This window comes from Watersipora subatra, chromosome 10 (assembly GCF_963576615.1).
Source record: "Watersipora subatra chromosome 10, tzWatSuba1.1, whole genome shotgun sequence".
Lineage (NCBI taxonomy): Eukaryota > Metazoa > Bryozoa > Gymnolaemata > Cheilostomatida > Watersiporidae > Watersipora > Watersipora subatra.
In genome coordinates, this window is record NC_088717.1 from 20,197,013 (window position 1) to 20,214,906 (window position 17,894).

Here is a 17,894-nt window from a genome sequence, read left to right on the forward strand (position 1 = left end):
ACTAATGAATTAATAGCATCCAGTAATCCGTAGATATATCTAAAGCCTTAGTAAAAGCATAACCTAGTTTACTTCACATTAATTGAAGAAGTAATAATAAATATTGTTTTCAACATGCATTTATGAAAGTTCATGTTTCACATTATTTCTGTTATTACAGATCTTCTAACGTGCCAGCTCAAGCAGCCATGCATGCAATGTAGGAAACTGCTACAAATACATTGTCAGATTCAGTAGCCTTTAATGAGCCAGACAGTCTTTGGTAACTGATGATGATGAATCATTGTCAGTTACCAAAGTGCCATGTCCTAACGTGCCACCATTGAATATTTCTAAAATTATGCAACCTGACAAGCTAATGACAGTGTCTATTAAATCAAGGTTGAGCTATCTATCACGAATACAGACAACTGTAACTAAGGAGTTCTAAATGTAAACAACTGAGAAATTTATTATTATTGAGCTGCTGTTTTTGGTGCCTAATAATCAATGTCTATTTTACATTTACAATGCAATATTTTCCAGCTAAGAACAAAAGGAAACTTACAGATGATATTGATCTAAGATGAAACATTAAAGAGACTGGAAACTCATGATGAACACTATTATTATGCTATGTCTATAGCTGCTAGAATGAGGCAACTCACACTATATCAACAGGCTCTAGCTCGTAAAAGCGTTGAGGAGGGCCTAATCAATGCTCAATTTCATAATTCAGTTCCACCTCTGCTCAATCACCTCAGATCTCCCTCCTACACTCCTTCACCACCATTAGCGTCGCCGCCATTAGCGTCACCGCCATTAACTTCGCCGCCATTAGCTTTGCCGCCATTTGCTTCACCGCCATTAGCTTCGACGCCATTAGCTTCGCACAGAATTGCTCTCTATTACTTCTCCAAACCTTAAACCATAACTGCCACACACAACTTTTATCGTTTTTTCTAGGTAAATCAGACACGCTGATTCCGATTTTTTACTCAAAATAAAGATTGGTACACTAACTTTTAGAGTAATGAAGGCTTTTTCACAGCATTTTAATACCGGTCTCGAAAACAACACGATCGGCACAACAAGCTCCGCCCATAAATATGTGACGTATGCTAGCTTTTTAGGAACGGAAATTGGGAATGTTTATTCTGATTTAGAATGATAGAGGTGGGTGTCTTAAAACCCATTATTATCTAAATTCAGCTTTTAAAATAGTCTGCCTTTTCTGAAAGGTAGATAAGCTATTTAACATTGCATACTTAAAAATAGCCTCAAAAAAGCGCGATAACAACGCCAGCTTGTGATAAAATCCTGCTCTTTTGAACTCATTTTTCTCGGCGTTCAGCCTTATAAAAATCCTGTAACAAGCTACGGGGAATTTTAAATAGTTTATCTACCTTTCCTAAAAGACTGAGATTATTTTACAGGCTGAATTTAGATAATAATAGGTTTTAAGACACCCATCTTTATCATTCTAAATCGGACTAAACATTTCTAACTTCAATTCCTAAAAAGCTAGGCTATGTCACATATTTAAGGGTGGAGCTTGTTCTGCCGATTGTGTCATTTTTGAGACGGATATTGAAACGCTTTAAAGAAGGCTTCATGGCTTTGAAAGTTAATAGACCAATCTTTATTTTGAGTACAAAATCGGAATCAGCGTGTCTGGTTTACCTAAAAAAAACGATAACAGTTGTATGTGGCAGTCATGGTTTAAGTGGCACCTTTCATTTTTAATATTGTTTTTTTGCAACATCATATTTAGACAGTATATATATATTTATAAAGTATTTCACACTGCGCATAGTACGTTGTAATGTTAAATTTTATTGATAAATTAAATTTTATGCCTAATATAACTTAAAATACAATCGTTTGCATATGATTAGTCTGATTAGATGTCATATTCCTGTGGCTATTTTACCTTTTATTGATAGTGTCCATCTGCCATTTACCCTTCCGGTACCATTGAAATATTGCACCAAAAATTCCTAACTGCCATTGCATCAGAATTGATGCTCCAGCTAATCCTAGAATTAGTCGGAACATGGGCTTGGACATTTGTTCTCCAGAAGCCGTCACAGATTACGCCGTTTTCACCTGGTACATTTGCAAAACCTGGAGGCACATAGTTTGCATCCGCCACTGTTTGGAAGTAATTGTGAAGGATCAAACACCTTGCACTATCTGGACGCCCTGGGCTTGTGATGCTACAATTATTCCTCTATCGCTGTGATAATATACCTATCAACATACCAAGGCAACAATTAGTTTTTGCTATTACAATTGGTTAGCTTTGTTGCCAATCAGGGCCAACGAATTTCTTGCAGCTAAAAACTAGAGACTGCATTATACAACTAATAAACTGGTGAATTTTATACTTCTGATGAAAATGATTCATCAAATGCATTTTCAATAACTCTTTGAGCCCGTGACAGCTTATACTTGTAAATTATATTTTCTTGGGTGTCCCATGAATGTCCAGGAAATGGTCTCATAAGGTATGATCTCAATGGGAAAGCTTCATCATCCACTAACACATGGCATGTCTGCATCATCGTCATCGATTGGTTCTGGAGCTGGTATATTTATGTTACTTGAATATAGAAGTTAGGAATCACAGTACTAATTTGCAAGCATGTACTATTCTCCTTCGCATGCAGTTTAGTTATAATTCCACGACCAAACACGAGCGAAGCGAGTGTTTGGGAGTTTTATGATAAATGCGTATGTGCACACAACTTCCGAAAATTGTTCATCAACGGCCGTATCCAAACCCTTGTACCGAAATCTCATCAAAAAATTTAACCATTTCTGTGTGGAGTCGTTTAAATATAATAACGATACAAACACATATAAACCTATTTAAATATATTACCAAGTTTTTGTAAAGTGTAGACAATATCCTAGAACTTATCCATCTAATCAGATTATACCTAACTAGAAAGATTAATTTGGCCTAAAATCACCATTAAAACCTGACAAGCTGTTTTTAATCAAAATGAAGACCGGCCAACAAAACGCCGATGAAGTTGTGCGACAGATAGTAGAATCATAAAGCCGTGCACATTTCACGAGAAAAACATGCACATTTCACCAGTCTATGGCGTTGTCCAATTGCCGAAGGTTTCTGTAATTAACCTAGAAGTACTGAAAAGTAATCGTTTCTTTTTTGTCAATTTTAAAGATAACTCGGACATTTTGGACACTTATAATGAGTACTTTGGTTTTCAACTGATGTCAAAAGCAGTGAAATTAAAGGAAATGATGACGATATTTTTTTAATGATTCTTATAAGATTATTACAGTATTTAATTATAAGAATGATTATTCGATTTTATAAGATTATTATCAGATTTAATTATAAGGATAATCATTCGAATTTATACGATCAAAGTATATAGTGACCGATGGTGTGCAATATGTTACTGTTACTATTTTTCTAAAGATTTTATTGATGATATTACGGTTGTGACCAATATCGCGGTACTGCCAAGCCGTTTTTAATATCTGCAAAATTAAGTTATAGGCCTACATTTTCTTATAGATATACAGCTATTTTTATGACAACCAACTAAAATCTGTTTAGATTTTTAAATTCAGCATAACTTTTTTTGGATATAAATACAAAAATCTAGATAAATATTACAACTTCTTAATATTGGTTGCTATGGCGTTTTGAAATGTAAACAAAATTGTGCATTGGTTTTTGTTTCTCAAACTTTAACACCAGTTTTCTCAGAACTATGTTTTGGCAACAATGGTAAACATGCATTCAGTTTATCGACCATAAAATCTGCTGTAATTAAGCTGGAATCAATTTTTTTTGCAAAATAACTGAGAATTTTCTCCTACTGCTAGTGTAGATAACTCTAAATCTCACACACTCTACTCAACCATGGTGTCTGTGATAATGACCCATTTTTTCATTTTGCTCCAGTTTGCAAAAAACTTCCAGACACACGTGAATGCTAATGCTTGCCTTCTGTTACAGATCGCTGTCAAAACCATTCTACATTCAACACAACCAACTTTCAAACTGTGTATATTACACAGCAGCTTGCCATTTTACATGTACTTCTAATATTGCATTTCTCCTATTGCAGGAGGAGAGATATAAACATATAATCTTTTCCTTTCATTATTGCTGTATGTTGTACATAATAACACCCAGTACATTGCAGCTACCATTGCAGTTCTCCAATTGCACTGCAGTGCCATTTGACTGCTAATACAGTGCAACCTCAAGATACGATGTTGATCCGTTCCAAGGTTGGCATCGCATGGGGAAAAAATCATATGTAGGGATATATAAACCATTGTAATTATACAATGCAAAACAAAAATGGTAAAAATCGTTCAAAATTTTATAAAAATACTGTACATATTGAAAATTAGTAACAAATTAGTATGTTAACTATAGTAACTATAGTTACCTACAGTAGCTGCATTGTATTAAGTGCACGCAGTGATTAAGATCTGTAATTGTGTAAAATGCAACATCATAATGTGTGACTAAGTGCAGTACGTGCAGTAAAAAGTTCTTACATTGAAGACGTACGTATAACATAAACTTTCCGTCAACTTCAAAAAAGTTTAGCTTCCTAAACTCACACGGGAAACTAAGTTTTAGTATGTTTTTCAACTATTTTAATGAATTTCAACTTTTATCACAAAAATTTTATTCTTCATCAGTTGCTGTCTTCACTTTCACATTTAGCGTGTCTGGTTAAAACCTTTTTCAACCTAATTCAACAAGAAAGGCTGAGCGATGTAGATACCGAAAGCGGCCTCTCCGTGCCTTTGATCATTTAATGGCCCATCAAGCAGAAAGATAAAATTTTATTCACCATGCAGAACGTACATACCTTTGGAGCATAACGTGACTTCAGCTGGTACTTGTAGCAAGTAGAGAAGAAAAGAGGCAAAGACGTATCAATGCTTATTATGTTACAGTACAGTTGAAAAAAACAAATTTAATGAAATGGACTTTTTTGGCAGACTAAAAGAAGTTGTCTAATCGTGTCCAATTTTTTTGACTGGTTTTGAAAGAAAAATTTTAACACTTTAGAGTCATGAGAAGCAGAAAAGGCCAAGAAGACACAGCTTTTTCTGCTGGTGCAAAGAGTGCTCTAAGAAAAAGAACTAACATGGTGCAATGTACAAAAATAGCTTACTTGACCACTTGTTGAGGATGATGCTTGCTGGTGCAGTGTAAATGTTGGTGCAATGCAGAAAATTGCTAGCTAGCTAACGCTAGTAAAAGGATCCAGAGAAGGTTGTACAGTAGTTTGCCTTGTATGAAATGTGCACAAGAATCAATGTAACCATACATGCAGAAGTTTGTACGTATTTATACCCTAGAGAACAGGGCTATAGCAAATTCTAGAAAGTAATGTGGATGCGCCAACTATCTTGAGTAGCTAGTTATATATGAGTTACATACATATGATAAATTGCATTTACGTAGTAGGAAACAAGCCCACCTGCCAAGATATGATTAAACAAGAAAATAAAACAGAAAATGAAATAAATTAACCATAAAATAAAATAAAACATGAAATGAATAAAACATGAAAAACATGCCACACAAAAATAAATTAATGAAATACATTATACATACATTGTACAGCATTGTTTTTATGTACCAGTCTACACCAGTAAATTAAACACTTGAAATTCTTCTGCCGCGGTAGGTTTTTCTGTCTCTTCAACTTGCTACTACTAAATGGTTGCTCCACTTGAATGCTGATCTCGTGCATGGCATCCAACTCCTTCAAGTCGCCTGTCTTAAGCTCCTGCTTGTGTTTGCTTTAACGGATTTCTTGTTTTTAATAACAATAACCGCAATTGTTAATTGATTGCGACCATATTCCTTGGCAATATTAGCAATACAAGCGCCTTCTTCCTATTTATTTATGACCTCCAACTTTGTTGTCATGGAAATTATTTTTCCCTCGTCTTTTAACGTTTGTATCGGTCTCAGATTCCATAGCTAACTAATTAAATATAGTTACTGGTAGTGATAACGCATGCTGAATAAAAGTTTATAAAAATATGGAGTATAACGCTAAAAATGAATATTTGCTCTTGCTTTTCCCAAAATTTTCGATGTGGAAAGCCGACCTGAGAAAAGTCTGTCATCGTGCCTCTTCTAAATGTTGTGGAAATGTTTTCGGCAGACCACATTTTGGCGTGTTTCTTATTTTGACGCGCGTAATAAGCTCACCGGCTGCCAAATTTGAACTCTGCCAAAAATTTTCTTGAATTCGTTTGATGAAATAAAATTCCTATAGCGAGTTGAAAGTCTCACCATGTTCAACTTCGTAAGGTGAAAAAATTGTATATCAGGGTAATCGTATCTCGAGAGTGCACTGCATTGCAATTCTCAACCAGCAGTACCCTTTTTTTCCATTATCACCTTGGTCGTGAGCTGTATGACAGGGGAATTTCTAGTATAAAATATAACTGCTTAGATATAATCATATAAAATCAGATCGAAGTAGCGTTGTACACTTCATGAAATACTTTTTATAAACAATAATGTTCTTACTACTTTCCAAACATCGTACGAAAGCCATGGAGTCCCACACTCTTCCATCGCTACGACTCCCAGGCTGCCCTATGTCAACAATGAGGAACTTATAATTGGTGACACATACCGCCATCAATATAATGCTTTCGCTTTGTAAATGTAAAATGTAGAGCCTACATTCTTTGGTTTTTGAAGCGTTATATGCTTGCCATCTAAACTTCCTATACAGTGTTGAAAGTTCCTTTGTCAAATCTGGAAAATAAATTACAAATTATTCACTGCTATTTGTATATGGTTGTGTCTACCTCACTTGTGATGCTATATATGCTTTAGCAAATTAATGTACTAGAAAAATCTTAAATTAATTCTATTCGAGATTGATTTCAAAACTACTAAATTATGAGTGAGCAAAGCAATTCATCAAAATTAAACGTTATTTTTTCAAAAGAGTAGACATAGGTATTTCTTGAATTTTTGGTTAGAATAACCAACCATTTATAAAATATATTATGTTAAATTACAACAGTACAATAACAAAATTGTACATGTATATTCCACTTCGCACAAAAGTAAATTTGTTATGAACGAAATATTTTTAATAGCAGTATAAAAATATACCCAAAAGCAATCATTTTCCATTCTTCTACACTCGATGGAGCTTTCAAGTATATAGTCCTCAAAACATTCCAGAGTGCCTTCACAGTCTCACATATAATTTGCGATGTAGTTGATCTACCCAATCTGTAGTAGGCAGCTATCGAAGCATGACTGGCACCTTCCGCAAGATGGTGCAAAGTCACAGCTAGCTTTAATTCTGGCTCAATAGCTAGCAGGGATTACGTGTATGTCACAATTTCCATTTCCATAACATTTCCATAATTCATTTCAATATTTTTTCCATTTCCATAACACTTCCATATTTCTAAAATAAAATTTCCATATCTATTTCCATAAAATTATGGAAATATTTATGTTTATGGAAATGGATATGGAAAAGTAAACATTTCCATAATATTTTTAGCGATCCCTGATAGCTAGCCTCATAACTGTGTCTGCTTTAGTTATTTGAGGCTTAATGGTCAAAATTAGTACTTTTCATGGTCATTCTAAAGTACTTTTCAAACCTCACTTTGTCATTTCTCAACTCTCGTATTAGGTGTTGAGATATCAAATAACGTTGTCTTTTTTATTTATCGGGTGTATCCAGTATTTTCTTTTCGATATTTTAGAAGCTACAAGTCGTTTCTTTTCTAATAATATCAATTTCTTTTCAAGCAGCAAAAGTTCCGTTACAGAAAGAGTTGCCATCTCTAGCGCATCTAGGCAGTTGTATCGTATGTATCAGGTTGAATTGCGCTCATACTTTTATTGTGTGTCGTGGTACATGTCTTGGACTATACCAATTGCAACAGCTGCTAAACTTGCACTCGCTAAAAGATTATTCAACTAATTAAAAGCATTTCGTCTATGATTTCGGTGTGCATGCACAGCTCCGAATATTCTGTGAATTTTGGCCGAATAATTCTGTTTTTGTTCATTTCGTGATTTCGGTCAGAACCAACAATAAAATCATTATGTATTGTCATAGTTTTATATTGATCATATTTGTCAAATGTGGTGTTCATTAATATTTTTCATGAAAAATTCTTGACTGTTGACATTAATAGGATATATATATGGTTCAGATTGTTATTAATAATTATTACATTGTTTAGGCTATCATAAACAGCTGTAATGGAAGTTATTATTGGGAGATTTTTGTTTTGTTCACAACATGTGTGTTAGACTCCTTACACATGTACCTTCTACATATACTCCCTACACACATACCTCATATGTATAGTCCCTACACATGTTCCCCAAAAGCACACTCCATGTACACATAGAGGGTACATGGATCACACATGCATGTACTTCATATGCATACTCCCTACACATGTACCCATATGTTTGCTCCCTACACATGTGTATACTTCAGTAGCCAAGCATAATCTATGTTAAACAGTTTTAAGACTAGTGTGTACGTACATACATAACAAAATTACTGTACCACAATAAACACGGTGTAAATAAGCTTATTGTCAGTGAGCAGGCAAACCAAAGAGCTATAATATATTTGCGCGTAGTACATATTACCAACCAATAAAATATACAACGTTATATCAAATTCTTGTGGAAATGTGGCAACATCGGACTGCACTGACGTCTTCGCTTTGGCACACTTTAAATAACATATTGGGTTACTTAGGATATCACTGTCTGTGATTGATTTTCTGTCAACAAAGTAATAATCATAAAGGTAGTAATAACAAAGGGAAGCATTGGTGCCATTTGACTCGAGTCATTTTGCTTGTTGAAAATAGAGACGATTCAATTCTTACTGGTAGGATGTGCTGAGTCAATTCGGGTCTACAGTAAGTAGATAATACTAGAGATTTGATTCAATTCATTTTATTTGTGAATGACCCTCAAGGCTTACTCAAGCAAGTATGTTACCTTGAGTGCCCATCTCTGCAAGTTCCAGCCAGGTAGATCCATTTGTAAAGTAGGATTTATCAACCACTAATAAGCTCTCATTGACCCTCATAGGTTACAGTGAGTGGGACAAAGATCTAAAGTTGGATTCATTTGCAAAAAGTTATCTTGTATTAAAAGTAACCAAGTTTGCCATAAACACATAAGCCTACCATTACTGTTTGTCCTACACCTGCATGATTGTGCTTGCAGGATAAGCTTGTATAGTATGTTTAACTTGAATATATTTTATTTTAATAAGCTCAGAAATAATAATTCAAATACTTTATATTATTCAAGTAAATCATTGTTCTAGTATTGAGATAAAGCAAAGGTAAATTTCATTGCTGAATACAGTTGAGTATTTTACCCTGTTTGATAAAGTGCTCACTCTGTGCTATGTAGATTGAACACACTGACTGAGATCAAGTCATTGGACTTATCATACAATAACTTTTCCCAAGGTCTACCCTCTTCAATTAGCCGACTGAGATCACTAGAGTCACTTAGATTGCCTCGCTGTGATCTGAGTGATCTTCCTCCATGGTAAGTCACATTGTGTTAAAGGTTAACTGACAGCTCAATATTTTATTGCATCAACAGCAGCAGATAACAGATTACAGACACAGATTGGGTTTCAATAATATTCTTGTGTAATGTTAGTAAGGTATTAGGTTGTATCAGCATAATCGTGTCATAAAAATAGACAAAAATGTATGTGACTTCTGCCAAATGTCAACCAAAAATAGCTGTGACATTCAGATATACTCTGATTGCCATGTCTTGGAAATAGATTATCCTACTACGGTGAGGTTCTCGCATAACAATTCCTCAGGCTCTTTTGCGTAACAAGCTTTTCTAAACTAGCTTTTCTGCAACAAGCAGAATGATAAGTCTGGTCTAGCTTGAATATCACCGCTTTTCTGCAAGCATTTGACTTATAGCATTGATTTAGCTTCATCCAATAGGAAAGTGAAAAATGCTCATAACTAACCAATCATATTAATATTTTCCTCTAACAAATTTAAGAAACCTGACATTGCTTGACCACCATGAAACCTTATCCTAGTCATTATTTTGGACGAGTGAAAACGTTTTACATGAAAAAAACTCCCTTTCATTCATTTCGGTGAGATTGACAGTGAAGTGTTTACTGTCTTCTAAAGAGAATCGAGAGTAGGCAGTGGTCCTTGAATATTCATGAAAATTGGTAGTAAAGTTTCCACAGGCCATTATGATCAAACACAGCTATGAATGACTGACAGATACTCCCCACACATGTACTCCAAAGGCATACTCTCTACATGTGTACGACATATACATACTCTCTACACATGTACCCATATTTATACTTCTTACCCATATACCCCATATGTATATTCCCTACCTTTGTATCCCATATGCATACTTAAGTACCCAAGCATAATCTATGCTAAACAGTTTTATAAGATTGAAGAAATAGGAGTCTTACAGCATCTTATATGCATATGCATGCATGTGCATATAATATGTATGTATGTATACACACATACGTACATATGTATACTCCCCACAAATGTATACTCCACACACACACACACACACGCATGCACTCACGCACAAATGCGCACACGCGCACACACACGCACACGCACGCGCGCGCACGCGCACGCACGTGCACGCACGCGCACGCACGTATGTACGCACGCACACACGCATGCACACGCACACACACGCGCACACACGCACACGCGCATACACGCGCATACATACGCATACATATACGCATATACGCATATACGCATATACGCATATACGCATATACGCATATACATATATACATATATACATATATACATATACACATATATACACATATACACACATATATACACATATATACGCGCGCATTCGCACGCGCATTCGCACGCGCATTCGCAGGCGCATTCGCACGCGCATTCGCACGCGCATTCGCACGCACATTCGCACGCACATTCGCACGCACATTCGCACGCACATTCGCACGCACATTCGCACGCACATTCGCACGCACATTCGCACGCACATTCGCACGCACATTCGCACGCACATTCGCACGCACATTCGCACGCACATTCACACATTCGCACGCACGCACATTCGCACACACGCACATTCACACGCACGCACGCACATTCGCACGCACGCACATTCGCACGCACACACATTTGCACCCACGCACATTCGCATGCACGCACATTCGAACGCACGCACATTCGCACGCACTCCCTACGCACGCACTCCCTACACACGCACTCTCTACGCACGCACTCCCTACGCACGCACTCCTTACACACGCACTCCCTACGCACGCACTCCCTACGCACGCACTCCCTACGCACGCACTCCCTACGCACGCACTCCCTACGCACGCACTCCCTACGCACGCACTCTCTACACACGCACTCCCTACGCACGCACTCCCTACGCACGCACTCCTTATGCACGCACTCCTTACGCACGCACTCCTTACGCACGCACTCCCTACGCACACACTACCTACGCACGCACTCCCTACGCACACACTCCCTTCACCTTACTCCCTACGCACTCCCTACGCACGCACTCCCTACGCACGCACTCCTTATGCACGCACTCCTTACGCACGCACTCCCTACGCACACACTACCTACGCACGCACTCCCTACGCACACACTCCCTTCACCTTACTCCCTACGCACTCCCTACGCACGCACTCCCTACACTTTACTCCCTACGCATGCACTCCCTACGCACGCACTCCCTACGCACGCACTCCCTACGCACACACTCCCTACGCACACACTCCCTACACCTTACTTCCTACTCCTTCAGATTATATAAGCATTGTTGTTCAAGGTTTTAGTGGTTGCATTGTTAGGCTTCTGCAGAATATCAAGGTTGGTTAAACAATGACTGCTCTCAGTGGAATTGTTAAATAGCAAACATAACTGCACTTTGATATCGATATCAGTCATGCTGTTTAGAACTAGCCAAGCTTCATCTGTTCCTTTTGAATAAGTTGGGCCCGAAGCTTGCAAAAGTTAAAATACAATTATCCCTGGCAGCTAACAGCAGCACTCAGAATATTGGTACCCATTATGTAATAGTTTGGTGAGCCTGTTGCTAGTGCTATAACAAAAACTTCCCCTGAGCTTGTTTTTATTATAATAATGTAGTATCAATATATTTACTAGATTTTACTTCTATGTGAATCCTGATCTTTTGATCATGATCATCAGAGAAATGGACAGTCATTAAGAAAATCACCTTGCAGAGCGGTTTATTTTAGTTATTTTTAAGCATATTCGATTCAGAAAATACATCTTTAGATTAGTTACGCTGCTCAAGTCACATTATGAATTGTTTTTATAAAAACTTCTAGCAATGTTCTTCTCATGATAGACAATTTTTGGTGTAATGTACCTTAAATTGGCGTTAGCTGCATAGCGTAGCACATTTTCATATTTAGTTTTACAAAATCATTTGAATAGAAAATCCAGATACTTTAACACTTAGAAACTCACATTGGCAACTTATATTAACTTATATAGTGGAGTGATAGTACAGTTTGTAGTCAGGCAGATCCGTTTGTAAAGTAGGATTTATCTACTCCTGATAAGCTCTCATTGACCCTCGTAGGTTACAGTGAGTGAGAAAAAGATCTAAAGTTGGATTCATGTGCAAAAAGTTATTTTGTATTAAAAGTAACTAAGTTTGCCGTAAACTCATACTATTTCTGTTTGTCCAGCTCTTGAATGTTCGTGCTTGCAGGACATGTTAATAAAGTTTGTTTAGCTTGAATATATTTTATTTTAATAAACTCAAGGATAATAATTCAAATACTTTTTTTTATTAAAATACATCCTTGTTCTAGCATTAAGATGAATTAAAGGTAAATTTCATTGCTAAATAAAGCTGTTTATTCTCACCTGTTTGGTAAAGTGCTCACTCTGTGCTAGGTTGAACACACTGACTGAGCTCAAGTCATTGGACTTATCTAGCAATAACTTCTTCCATGGTCTACCCTCTTCAATTAGCCAGCTCATATCACTAGAGTCACTTAACTTGTCCTCCTGTGATCTGAGGGATCTTCCTCCAAGGTAAGTCACATTGCGTTAAAGATTAACTGACAGATCAATATTATATTGCATTAACATCAGCAGATAACAGATTACAGACATGGATTGGGTTTCAATAATATTCTTGTGTAACGTTAAAGGTTAAGTTGCAACAAAATTCACATTACAGTTATTGGGTATCAAAAGATTCACCGTGTCTTACTCTGTTGTGTTGTAGGTGCAGAATATGTGGAAATGTGATTAAAAGCTCTTAAAAACTCAAAAATGAAAGCCGCCATAGATTGGAATCAGTTTATTTCTTTGATGTATTCATTACATTTGGTTATTGTTTTGTCACGTGATGTTCTCACATGAATTGAAAGGCCAATAAAAGGCTCAATATAAAACTTCTCGTAGCACTACTTTATGACAAACACGTCGGGTTTTACCAAAGACCCCGTATCAAAAATAGATGCTCGCTACTTTACAGTTTTGTTTCGGCTTGGTCTAATTGTCTAGTCGTAATCTGATCATGTGACCCATACTTCGTGATTAATTTCTGCAGCATTTTTCGATTATCACAGGTGACCAACAGGCTCGTCATGTTTATCAGACAATGACATGTACCCCTTTGAGCTAAGATTAACAAAATTAAACGAATTTTTACGGTAGGTTATAGGATATCAGTGCTAAAAGTGACAGCATTACAGTGACGATAGAATAGACACGTAAGAACAATAGAAATGGTTTTATTGAATGCGTGGAGTATAATTGTGAAAATATTTCGACGAATGAGGTTGCTTGAAAGTGTAAACAGAAGCCATCTTCTGCTAGCGAGCATCTATATTTGATACGGAGTCTTCGGTAAAACCCGAAGTGTTTGTCATAAACTAGTGCTATGATAAGTTTTATATTGAGCTTTTTATTAACCTTTCAATTCACGTGAGAACATCACATGACAAGACAATAACCAAACTGTCATGACTACGTCAGAGAAATAAACAGATTCCAATCTACGGTGGCTTTTCGTTTTTGAGCTTTTAAAAGCTTGTAATCACATTTCCACATATTTGGCACCTACAACACAACACAAGACAGTAAAACATGGTGAATATTTTGATACCAAATAACTGTAATGTGAATTTTGTTGCATGTCAACCTTTGAGGTACGGCCACAGGTAACGATTTATTCATTCATTCGGACCTAAGTCTGAATAATCATGTGATGAAAACGGACAAAACGATTTGGGACTTGCAAAATGTTGACCAGAAATAGCCATGACATAGGGATATATTCTGATCAACATGTTTTGGAAATAGATTATTCCATTGCATGGAGACTTTTATGTAACAAACCTTCAGGCTATTTTGTCCAACCCTCTGATTCAAATGATGTTAATTTCGGTCCAGCTTGAATATCACAGCCTTTCTTCTAGCAGCTGACTTATAGCATTGATCTAGATTTATCCAATAGGAAGGTGACAAGGTTGCAACTAACCAATCATAATTGATTAAGATGAACTAAATTAAAATTATTTTAGTTTTTAAACATATTTGATTAAGAAAATAGATATTTACATTGGTAAGGCTGCTTAAGTCACATGATGACATATTTTGTAGAAACATCTAGCAATGTTCTTCTCATGATAGACAAATTGTGGCGAAATTTACCTTGAAGGGGTATTAGCTGCATAGCCTAGCACATTTTCATATTTAGTTTTTACAAAATTATTTGACACATAGAATTTGACAGTTTGACATTTGACACTTGACACATTTTGACACTTATTTTAACACTTATAAACTCACATAGGTAACTTACATTAACTTATATGGTGGTGTGACTGTACAGTTTGCAGTCAGGCGAATCCATTTGTAAAGTAGGATTTATCTACCCCTGATAAGCTCTCATTGACCCTCGTAGGTTACAGTGAGTGAGAAAAAAAATCTAAAATTGAATTCATGTACAAAGAGTTATGTTGTTCTAAAAGTAAGTAAGTTTTCCGTACACTCATACCATCACGGTTTGTCATACACTCATACCATAACTGTTAGTCATACACTCATACCATAACTGTTAGTCATACACTCATACCATAACTGTTAGTCATACACTCATACCATAACTGTTAGTCATACACTCATACCATTACTGTTTGTCATACACTCATACAATTACTTTTTGTCATACACTCATACCATTACTGTTAGTCATACACTCATATTATTACTGTTTGTCATACCTTCATACCATTACTGTTAGTCATACACTCATATCATTACTGTTTGTCATACACTCATACCATTACTGTTAGTCATACACTCATACCATTACTGTTAGTCATACACTCATATCATTATTGTTAGTCATACACTCATACCATTACTGTTTGTCATACACTCATATCATTACTGTTTGTCATACCTTCATACCATTACTGTTAGTCATACACTCATATCATTACTGTTTGTCATACACTCATATCATTATTGTTAGTCATACACTCATACCATTACTGTTAGTCATACACTCATACCATTACTGTTTGTCATACCTTCATACCATTACTGTTAGTCATACACTCATATCATTACTGTTTGTCATACACTCATGCCATTACTGTTAGTCATAGACTCATATTATTACTGTTTGTCATACCTTCATACTATTACTGTTAGTCATACACTCATATCATTACTGTTTGTTTTACACTCAAATCATTATTGTTAGTCATACACTCATAACATTACTGTTAGTCATACACTCATACCATTACTGTTTGTCATACCTTCATACCATTACTGTTTGTCATACGCTCATATCATTATTGTTTGTCATACACACTCATATCATTATTGTTAGTCATACACTCATACCATAACTGTTAGTCATACACTCATACCATTACTGTTAGTCATACCTTCATACCATTACTGTTAGTCGTACACTCATATCATTATTGTTTGTCATACACACTCATATCATTATTGTTAGTCGTACACTCATACCTTTACGATTTGTCATACACTCATACCATTACTGTTAGTCCGACACTTGTTTGTGCTTGCAGTACAGGTTAATATAGTTTGTTTAGCTTGAATACATTTTTATTTTTATGAACTCAGAGATAATAATTCAAATACTTTTTCCTATTCATATAGATAATTGTTCTAATATTAAGATAAATTATTGAGATAATTTGAAGGTAAATTTTAATATTGAATACAACTGCGTATTTTCACGTGTTTGATAAAGTGTTCGCTTTGTGCTATGTAGATTGAACACACTGACTGAGCTCCAGTCATTGGACTTATCATACAATTACTTTTCTCGAAGTCCACCTTCTTCAATTAGCCAGTTGAGATCACTAGTGTCACTTAACTTGTCCTCCTGTCATCTGAGAGATCTTCCTCCATTGTAAGTTACATTGTGCTAAAGTTTAACCGACGGTTCAATATTTTGCTGCAATAGTAGCCGCAGATAACATTCCAGATTGGGTTTCAATGATAATAACAAATATATTTTATGTGTAAGTATTTATGATATTTAACATTAACATATTATTACAAGCAAATAACAGGTTACATATGACTACTCCATATGCATACTCCCTACAGATATATCCTAAATGTATACTCCCTACACATGTACTCCATGTGTATACTAAAGTAACCAAGCTCAATCTACCCTTAACAGTTTTTTAAGACTAGTGTGTACCTACTTGACAAAATTATTGTACTGCAATGAAAACGACACAACTAAGCTTAGTGTCAGTGTGCAGGCAAACCAAAGAGCTATAACATATTTCAGTGTAGTGCATATTATTGGTTAACAAAATATACGAAGTGATATCAAAGTCTTGTGGAATTGTGTTCGGCCGGCAACATACGACTGCTACACTGACATCTTCGCTTCAGAATACATCAAATAACAGATTGTGTTACTTAGGATATTACTGTCCGTTATGGACTTTTCGTCAAGCAGTTATAATCATAGAAGTAGTAATAATAAAGGGAAGCATCGCTGCATTTTGACTCGAGTCATTTTGATTATTGAAAATAAACATGATTCAATTCTTACTGGTAGGAGGTAATGAGTCAATTTGAGTCTACAGCAAGTAAAGGATACTAGAGAATTTATTCGGTTCATTTGGTAGATGAGCCTTAAAGCTTACTAGAGCAGGTGTGTCTCTACGAATAACAGTCAGGCAGATATATTTGTAAAGTGGGATTTATCTACCCCTGATAATGTCTCATTGACCCTCGTAGGTTACAGTGAGTGAGGGAAACTGATTTAAAATTGGATTCATGAGCAAAACGTTATTTTGTATTAAAAGTAACTCAGTTTGCTATACACTCATACCATTACTGTTAGTCATACACTCATACCATTACTGTTAGTCATACACTCATATCATTACTGTTGGTCCAACACTTGTATGCTTGTGCTTGCAGGACAAGTTAATATAGCTTGTTTAGCTGGAATATATTTCATTTTAATAAACTCATGAATAATAATTCAAGTACATTCTCCTATTTGAGTAGATCCTTGTTCTAGTATTAAGATAAATTATAAGTAAATTTCATTGTTAACTACAGTTGTGTTTTCTCACCTGTTTGATAAAGTGCTCAGTCTGTGCTATGCAGGTTGAACACACTGACTGAGCTCAAGTCATTGGATTTAACAAACAATAACTTCTCCCAAGGTCTACCTCATTCAATTAGCCAACTGAGTTCACTAGAGTCACTTAACTTGTCCTCCTGTGATCTGAAGGATCTTCCTCAGCGGTAAGTCACGT

General features: G+C 36.0%; 1 protein-coding gene and 1 pseudogene across 1 annotated transcript in view; one reads left to right on the forward strand and one right to left on the reverse strand.

Annotated features, from left to right (window-relative positions):
• Nucleotides 1-240: 240 nt before the first annotated feature.
• LOC137406853 (uncharacterized) lies at nt 241-7,831 on the reverse strand (annotated as a pseudogene).
• A 1,153-nt stretch (nt 7,832-8,984) lies between these two features.
• LOC137406854 (uncharacterized) overlaps nt 8,985-17,894 on the forward strand; it is a 269,187-nt gene continuing 260,277 nt past the window's right edge. Inside the window, exons 1-4 of the mRNA XM_068093461.1 lie at nt 8,985-9,010; nt 9,443-9,583; nt 12,997-13,137; nt 17,743-17,883. Coding sequence (XP_067949562.1) covers nt 8,985-9,010; nt 9,443-9,583; nt 12,997-13,137; nt 17,743-17,883 — 449 coding nt within the window. The remainder of the gene's footprint in view (nt 9,011-9,442; nt 9,584-12,996; nt 13,138-17,742; nt 17,884-17,894) is intronic.